Source organism: Pteropus alecto, unplaced genomic scaffold (assembly GCF_000325575.1).
Source record: "Pteropus alecto unplaced genomic scaffold, ASM32557v1 scaffold45, whole genome shotgun sequence".
NCBI classification, from domain to species: Eukaryota; Metazoa; Chordata; class Mammalia; order Chiroptera; family Pteropodidae; genus Pteropus; species Pteropus alecto.
The window spans coordinates 17,011,364-17,020,503 of NW_006442491.1; the positions used below are offsets into that span (position 1 = coordinate 17,011,364).

At 45.7% G+C, this 9,140-nt stretch overlaps 1 protein-coding gene across 1 annotated transcript in view; it reads right to left on the reverse strand.

Annotated features, from left to right (window-relative positions):
* The window catches only part of TGM3 (transglutaminase 3), a 36,264-nt gene extending 28,249 nt beyond the window's left edge, over positions 1-8,015 (reverse strand). Inside the window, exon 1 of the mRNA XM_015596881.1 lies at positions 7,834-8,015. Coding sequence (XP_015452367.1) covers positions 7,834-8,015 — 182 coding nt within the window. The remainder of the gene's footprint in view (positions 1-7,833) is intronic.
* Positions 8,016-9,140: the final 1,125 nt, after the last annotated feature.

A 9,140-nucleotide genomic window follows, 5' to 3' on the forward strand; every position in this document is an offset into this window, starting at 1 on the left:
AGGGACAGAGGGAGGAAGGAGAAAAGATGAGCATTCCTGTACATAAATATCGAATGGAGACAGCCCAGATCTTAGACACTCTCTGGCAACCCCAAACTCTGTGTGGCTTGTAGATGCTAGTTCTCTTGAGGGCAATGGCCCCATCTTTTAAACCCCATGCTTCCTTCCAACTTTGCTCACTACCTGCTGTGCTTCCCTGACATTTGAGATTTGGTAGAACTTTACTCCTTGTCTTGTTTTAGAAAAGAGAAGAGCCCTACGGGACATGTGGTTTCAGATCGCATGAACCCCTTAGAGATTCTTCAACTCCCTCCCAAACCAAAAGCATGCATGCTTTCTCCCCAGGTGAAGCTCACCATTCTAGACCATGAGCTACTTGAGCACAGAAAGTATGTCCCCAGACATTCTCTGTCAAACACAGGGGTAAGGAAAAAGGGGTGGCAGGGATTCTACATCTATGGCTGGCATCTGTCTCCCCTGAAATAAGTCCTTTGCTTTGCTTTGTCAAGGGTTATACACTATATACTATAGCTGTGTCAATAGCAGAGACTTCTCTCTTTTATCTCAGAGACCAGTGGCTTGTCCATAGGGAAAAAGACAAAGAAAAGACTGAAATCAGGGTGACTTGGCTGCAGAGACACTGAAGGGAGATGAAGGGCACTCTGCATGCCTCACTAGGTAAGGTCCTGGTATCACTGTGATAGATGGTCATCTGCCTCTCCTGACACCAGACATGAGCCCTGGCATGAAGGAGGTGTGTTCCCCATCAGGGTGTTTGTGGGATATGCAAGTCTTCTCTGGGCTGGAGAGTGAGGAAAAGCAGGACTCATTTGCCATCAATCTACTGTATGTCAACTGCTACTAACAGTTTACAGAGCACTTTATATATCACCAATGGAATCCTTGTCAAAACTAGAAACTGATATTCAGAGAGATAAATATCTTATTGGAGGTCATATACCTAGTGATTGGCAGACCCAGGATTCCAAACCCAGGTCTTACTGGCCCTCCCCTGTTGCCCTGATTCTCAGTTCTCTGCTTGGGAAGGGGACCCATGCTGGACCTTCAGTCCAGAAGATACCCAAGGGGTGAGGGGCCCTCACTGTGCATTGTCCCACTCCCTGGCATGTATATTCTGATAAAGGAGAGAGTGAGCATATGGAAGAAAAAAATGTGTTCTAAAAGGGCATTTTACATAGGAGGTTAACAAAAGGGGAGCAGCCTGCCTCTGCATCCTGGAGTCGGATAGGCAGGCTGAGAACATGCTCATAAAGCCTCCCATGTGGTTCCTGAAATCTTTCTCCTTCTGCTGGCTGCCACCCTCTGTCATGGTCCCACCCCTTGAACCCTAGGATTGGTTCTCTGCCGGCCCCCAAATCAAGGATCCGATGATCCTGTCTGTGGATTATTTAGGTTCCATAGTTACTCCCAACAACTACCCCTTCACACAGCAGTAATCACAACCCCCTTTGCCAGAGTGTGTTCTGGAAGGGAAAGGGCAGGGGGTGGGGAGACACACGACCATCTAAGTTTAGAACTTCATGGATATTTATGAGCCCCAAGACTGTCCTCTCCACCAACCTGGATGAAGGGAAGGGATAAAAAGAGCATTGCATTGACCCTACAATTGACTAGCATATGCTCTTAAAAAACATCAGGGGGAAAAGAGTCCTTGGAGACAGATCATATACTCCCTCCCTTATCCAGATGTGAGGACATGGAGGCCTGGAAGGTGATTTGCCCACAGTGAAACATTTCTGGACTCTCATTCCAGTGCTCTTCTCACAATTTCGTGCTGCCTCCGGAGAATATCCTCACCTGTCAGGACTACTAAATGTCTATGCCAATATTCACTCGCTCCTTCTTTCTTGGTAATAAAATCTCCCATATTAATGGGTACCACATTTCCCAGGCTCTGCTGCAGTAGGCAGTCACAGGAATGAGTTCTAGTTAATGACCTATGAGAGGAAGTTATATGTATCAACTTCCAGGAAACCTCTCTCTCTTTTTTTAATTGAGGTAAAATTCACAGAACATGAAATTCACCATTTTAACCATTTTTAAAGTGTGCGATTCAGTGGTATTTAGTATAGCACAACCATCACCACTAACCACTTTCAGAACTTTTTCATTATCCCCCAAAGAAACTCCGTACCCATTGGCAATCATTTTCCGTTACTCACTAACTCCAGCCTTTAGCAACCACTGATCTGCTTTCTTTTCCCATGGATTTGCCTATTCTGAACATTTCATGAATGGAATCTCATACGAATGTGGCCTTTGGGCCTGATTTCTTTTACTTAACATAATGTTTTCAAGGTTCATTCACATGGTATTATTTATCGGCAGTTCATAGGGGCACAGACTCTCCATGCAATTGAAAATCTGCTTATACCTTCTGACTCCCAAAAACCTTAACTGCTAATAGCCTACTTTTGACTAGAAGCTTTCCTGATAACATAAACAGTCATTTAACATATATTTTATAATATATATGTGTGTGTATGTGTGTGTGTGTCTATATCTATGTCTGTCTGTCTATCTATCTATCTATCTATCTATCTATCTATCTATCTGTAAGCTAAAGGAAAGAAAATGTTATTAATTAAACTGTAAGGGAGAGAAAATACACTCACAGTTGTTATTTTAAAAAATCCACGTATAAGTAGACCAGTGCAGTTAAATCCAAGTTGTTCAAGGGTCAACTACATATGGATTTACCATATTTTGTTTATCCATTCATCAGTTGAGGGACAATTGGGTTGTTTCTACTTTTTGGCTTTTGTGAATAGTGTTGCTATGAACATTCATATAAAGTATTTGTTTGAATACTGATTTCAATTTTTTTGAGGAAATCTCTTTTTCAAAACAGTTGACAAATGCCCTTTGCCTGCTTACCTGCCTCTTCTTTCATTTTGCTGCCTGGAGTGTGGGTGTGATGTGGACAGAGCCCTAGTGGTCATCTTGGACCATGCATACCCTGGAGATAGCATGGGGACTACATAGAGCCTGGACACCTATGAATTGAGCAGATGCCTTACCTGCTCAGAACTGCCTATATCCAGACCTATTATATAAAGAAGAAGTAAACTTCTGTTTTGTTTATTCCTTTAAACCATTATTATTTGGGGGTTCACTGTCATTCACAGCCAAACCTAATACATATACCTGATGATGTAACCCTCCATCTTATTCTGGGATCCAACTTTGGCAGTGATAACATGAGAAGCACACATGTGAAAGGAAGTTACTAGTCATCTGTCTCAATCCTTATCAGCCTGGCTTTGTGATTGAATCACCTGCAGCAGACAGATGAGTAGGACTGGTTGCAGGTATGTGATTGGGGTTTTTATCTCCTATTCCTGGGAGAACCACAGCATAAAGTTGCTGGCAGGTGGCCCAACATGACATAACTGATACTCCAGTGGCTGCTTCTCCCCACCTGTCCAGACCTTATTCCCTATGTCTCTTCTCTAGACGGACATTTTTTTTTAATCTTACAGATTTATAGAGTTAATTAGGGCTAATAAATATACTAAAAATGATGTAGTCAATTGTCTTTGAGCATTTTTTGGAGACCACATTAAGAAATACATTTTACACAGTGTTTACATATATGGGTCTATACCTGATACAAAGTTTCACAACAAAATACTAACTCTTACTATGTATAATGTACTGATATTTTCCCTTATACTTCATTGTTATTGCTGGTCACAATCCACTAGACTGATTTTACAACCTGCTAGTGGTGACAAATGGCAGCTAGAAAAACAGTGATGTAATCTCAGCTTCCCATATTACAGGTAAGAAAACTGAGGTCCCAAAAGGGGAAGACATCTGCTGAGGGTGCAGGGTAATTTAGAAGCAGAGCTTGGCCCAGAAACCAGATCTCAGAGTATGGTCACTGAGGGGATGTGAGTCATTCCCAACACTCCCCTGAAATCCCCTCTGGGCACAGGAAACGTCTTGAACTCCTGGCCAGCCCCACCACTGACTCCAAGAACCTGGTGCTTTCCTGTCAGCTCTCAACAGTCTCTCTTCTCCCTGTAGCCTGTGCCATTCTCCAGCATTCAGACATTTTCAATCCCTGTGCAACACAGTGGTACAATTTCTTGGCACCAGGTGGTAGAGAAGCTTGGGGGCTGGTGGCTGAGTGAGGGGCTGGTGAGGATTCCTGGGATGAAGTGAACGAGCCCTGGGCTGATAGTCTGGAAGGCTGAGGCCTTGGGCAAGGTCTCTGTGTTTCTCGGTTGTACTTTTCCCATCTGTAGACAGAGTGAGACCTGCACATCCTCCTTTGTAGGGTTACTATTGGGATCCAAGGTATACTTATCAGTAGTACCTGGGCCCCTAGAGGTTGTGGGGGGCAAATCCTTTGGGATCCTACATGTAATGGCAAAAGCAACAGGATAGAGGAGGGTTTGAGCTTTTTTATGAGCTGCCGTTGAGGACCTCAGCTGTGCCAGACACTGTGCCAAGCATTTTACCTGCATTATGTCTTTTAATAGCTACAAAAACCCTACAATGTCATTATTTCCATTTCACAGATGAGGGATTTGGAAATCTAGTCAGGTGATGTCAAATAGTGCATGCTCAGGCAGAGCCTGGACCCAAGCCCAGACTGGAAGGCAGTTTTGCCTGACCACATAGGACTCCGAGCTGTCACCCTGCAGCCAGCCAAGGTGGTTGTGGTGGCAGTGGCTTGCGATGACTCCAGTAAACTGCTAGAGAGAAAAGGCAACCGATAGCCTACTCCCTGCCTTGACATTACATGGTCAAGGTGAGAGAAGAGGATGGAAGGACGAATCCTGGACTAGTTCATTTCCAAAGCGAGCTTAGAATCTCTTGGACTGGTTGTTCGCCACCCTCACCTGGAGAGTGTCAAATTGCCCCGAGTCCCACCATCGACCAATTAAATTAGAATTTCTGGGTTAGGGACAGCATTGGTTTTTTTTTGTTTGTTTGTTATTTCTTTTCTTTTCTTTTCTTTTCTTTTAACTCTCCTGGTGATTCTAGTGAGCATGGAGGACTGAGAATCAGTATCTTAGGCCCACGTGTCATTTTATACTTATCAAAACTCTCACGTGGATGATCTCATCTGAGTCACCTAGCTGCTCTGAGAGGGAGGCAGTGGGGAAAACCCCATTTACAAAGGAGAAAAATAAGGCCGAGAGAGGAGAATGCAGGCTCTTTAAGAACCCACGTTTCAGCCCCTACCAAAGACCCTGGGGCCCCATTCCCTCCTCTCCTGAGGGGTAGAGAAAACAATTTCCTAAGTTCAACTCACACCCCGGGTTGGCATGTGGGCCCTGGGGAGGAGAGTGATTGCTCCATCTGTGGAGCCTGGCCCAGCAAGGTGGAGGAGAACAGAGAAGTTATTTGAAGTGAAAAAGAACAGGGGACTTGGAAATGTTGGGGGAGGGGGAGGCCGAGTGGGAGAGCGTCCCCTGGGAATTGTCCTTGATTAGAAAATGGCCTTCATCTCATAGGGTTTTTCTTCAGGCTCATGAAAATTTCTCAAGAAATAATAAGCTATGTGGACTGAGCGCCTATGAGGTGGATTCCAGAATAACCTCATTTTTATTTTATTTTATTTTTATTTTTTACCTTTTTTTGATGAGGAAACTGAGACACTTAGCTTAAGTAATCTGCCCAAGATCATTCAACTAGTGAGGGACAGAGCTGACATTCGACCCAGAGCGTGTCTCCGGACGTGTGCTCATAAGCCTTCGGCTCTTCCACCTCTGTATGTAATCCTAGATAATAAAAGTGGAAACATGGGCAAGTGGATGCAGCTGCCAGCAGGTCTGTGTCTGATGAACAGGGAGCAGCTGCTGCCCCAGATGAAAGAAAGTGGGTGGGGCTGTGGGGGAGAAAAGGCAACTTGTCCTTATTGATCTAGAGAAGAGGCATGAGAATGACAGCAAATTGGCTAAATGTTAAAGCAGATTGTATTCAGAGCCTACGACATGCTGATCCGTTCTTTGGCCGGACCACAAGAAACCTACAGAACAAAGGAAAATTCCTGCAGAGATTACTAACAACTGTTGACACATATTAATGCGGCATACCCATACCATAAAAGAAAAACAGGAAAAAAAAGTCTTTAAGCTATACCCTACACAGAATAAACCCAACTATTTATTTCCTACAGCCAGACCACAGGAACCTACAGAATGAAGACTGAGATTACTAACATGCCTTTAACACTGCATACTCACATCTTGAAAGGAAAACACACATAAACCGAATCCCTTAAACACTTGGGGTCTCGTTCTCTGTCTCTGAGAGAACATGCTCTATTTCTGGAGCGTTATTTCTTCTGTAATAAACTTTCCTTTTATCTCTAACTCTGGCTTGTGCTTAAATTCTTTCCTGTGTAGAGTCAAGGACCCTCTTGTGTAGGAATTGAGTCCCTACGCTCAGATCTGCATCATTATCACAAACTCTGAGCGCCTGAAGCCATGAGCCTCTGAGCCCAAGGGGCGATCTGCTTTCAGAGAGACCTTAGTGCTCTGGTCCAGGTAGCTGAAATGAGAAGCCGTTGCCCTGTGCACGGAGAACCCAGATGTTCCTAAAATATTTCTAGAACAGAAGGAGGAGGCAGGATCATGGGAGAAAGAGCCATCAGTGTCTCAGCTCCAAGGAAAGATGTTTTGTGGCAGACCCATGGCCCAGAGTGGCACAGGTCATCCAGAGATTGAGGAATGAGGCCAGAGAAGGTTAGGCTCTGCAGTCCAGGCCAGTGCTCTGCCCAGCAAAATGGTTGGCAGAAAGTTGAGTGCCCTGGTGGATCACAGGGCTAGTCCCCAGAATGGAGGTTCTGGCCTCCCGCAGGCAGAGGTCTGCAGTTCAGGTTCCTACCCTGAGGACTCTGCCTGTGACTCAGGGCTTCCGAGTGGCTTTGGGGATGGGGAGCAAGGTGTCCCCTCCACATTGGGCCCAATGTCCGCGTTCACAGCCTGCTTTCCTGTCCACCCTGGGGCTCTGGCCTCGGTTAGCCCTTGGACAATATGGTAAGATTAGGGGCACCGGCCACCCTGTAGTGGAAAGTCCCAGAATAACTTAAGTTGGCCTTCTGCACTCACGGATTACCAGCTGCAGAGTCGACTCTCGAACAACTCTAGTTTGAACTATGCAGGTCAATGGAAAAAAATTCACTTATAAATGGACCTGAGCAGTTCAAATCCATATTGTTCACGGGTCAACTGTACTTTGCGCAGGACACGGCCAGGCCCTCTTCCCCGACCATCGTCCCCACCCATGGCCCAGGCTGCCCTCCAGTGAGAGGCCCAGTAACTGAACCTGCGCTGATTCCAACAAGAACCTTAAATTGGGAGCTGGGTGGACACAGTCCTCTCAGACAAACACAATTAATCTGATGGTCTCCTGGGTCACACCTGATAACCACTCGCCTTTATTTTCCTGTTCCTTCTACCCAGAACACTCCTCACCCCACATAACTACTACTGACCAAGCATGATCGGGCTGTGTATTGAGGGAAGGCAGAGACTACAGCCATTTATCTCTGCGTTCCCCACTGTACCTACAGTGGCTCCTTTCCCTAGCTGTTCAATAAGTAAATTTATTCATTCCAGAGTAGAAGCTGAACTGGGAACTGTATGTGTGGCAAAGTAAAGGGAAGGAAAGTATTCACTTATCCTCCCTGCCTTTGTTAAAATTGATGTTCTCCCAACTGGCCATTGTCTACCTTCTTTTGTGACCTCCGAACGTCTCTGATTGGTTTAGATGTTGAGCTCTAAGAGCTTAACTTTTCATGAGTCACAGGCAGTGATATGCCAGGCCCTCAGGATGTCAAGCAGGACTCACAGAGGGCAGGTATGAGGCTGCTCGTGGGCCCACAGTAGGGCCTGCAGAGTGATGTGACGATACGTGCCCCCAGGGGGTGAGCACTTCTGGGGCCCATTGCTCTCTATCCCTGGTTTCCTCTCATGGTGAGAGTCATCAGTACTGGGAGGAGCCTTAAAGTCCATCTGTTTTAAGCCTTTCATCTTGCAATTGGGAACCTTTGGCTTGGAGGTGGCAGGGAATGCAGAAGCTGCTGGTAACAGAGTTCACGTGAGAAACTAGGTTTCCTATGCCCTGGATAGCACATGTGCTCATGGATGAACTCAACTCTGGTAGCAGGAAACAGTGGAAAGGACACTGCTGGGACCTAGCCTGTCTCTGCTATCAGCCTTCTATGTGACTAGTAAGTCTCTAGCCTTTCCTGGAACTCTCCTTTTCCTGGAGGAAGGGAGATGGTCTAGGTGACAGCTGACATCTTCTCTTGCTAAAGTCTACAGGATCAGAAGCTCTTCTTCTTAATGACCTCGCATATTGCTGCATGTTCACAGGAGGAAATGGGGAACAGGGATGGGGGTCCAGTTTTGCGGCCACCCTGTCCTGGTCTTTGTGATTCCTGGAGTAATCAACATTCACCTTTTGCGTCGTGCTCAGTGATTTCTTTGGCAAACCTTCCTGCGGTTCTAACTGCCATTAATATTTTATAAGGTTGATTCATGCCTTGTTTGGGTTTGGCGATGCTGTCAGCGCACCAGGCTGAGCACCCAGGACAGGCAATAATTAGCATGCTGCTTAGCAGGGGCGCTGTCTAACAAGAGCCCAAATCCTCGACAGTGACCATAGAGCTAAAGAACCTGCACTTCTTGTTCTTTTTCACCGACCTTCCCTGACGCTGCTTGTAGGGACAGTTGTTGGCACACCTGCTCTTTCTGTTACTGGGAGGTTTCAGCTCATCAAGGCACTTTCAAAGAGGCTGCCGGTGCTTCTGGATGTGTAATTTACTTAGAAGCATTCCAATGCTGCTGAAGGTTTCTTTTAAATCAATTTACAGGCTGTCCTGTTCTCACTTCCTTGTAGCTTTGAAATGCGCTTTTTTTCACCTATGATACTAACAGCTGGTAAAACTGCATTGAGAAACACGGGAAGCAGGTACCAGCTGGCTTGACATGGAAAAGCTTATCCTTTTATCTAAGGGGATGTGACCTCCAGCTGCAGTGAATATCCTGCCCATTACTCAGGACTACATCCCCAATACGTTTTACCCCTGGAACCATGCTAGAGAGACTAGGCAGCCACTGAAAAAGAATAGAACCCTAGAATACTAAGATCCA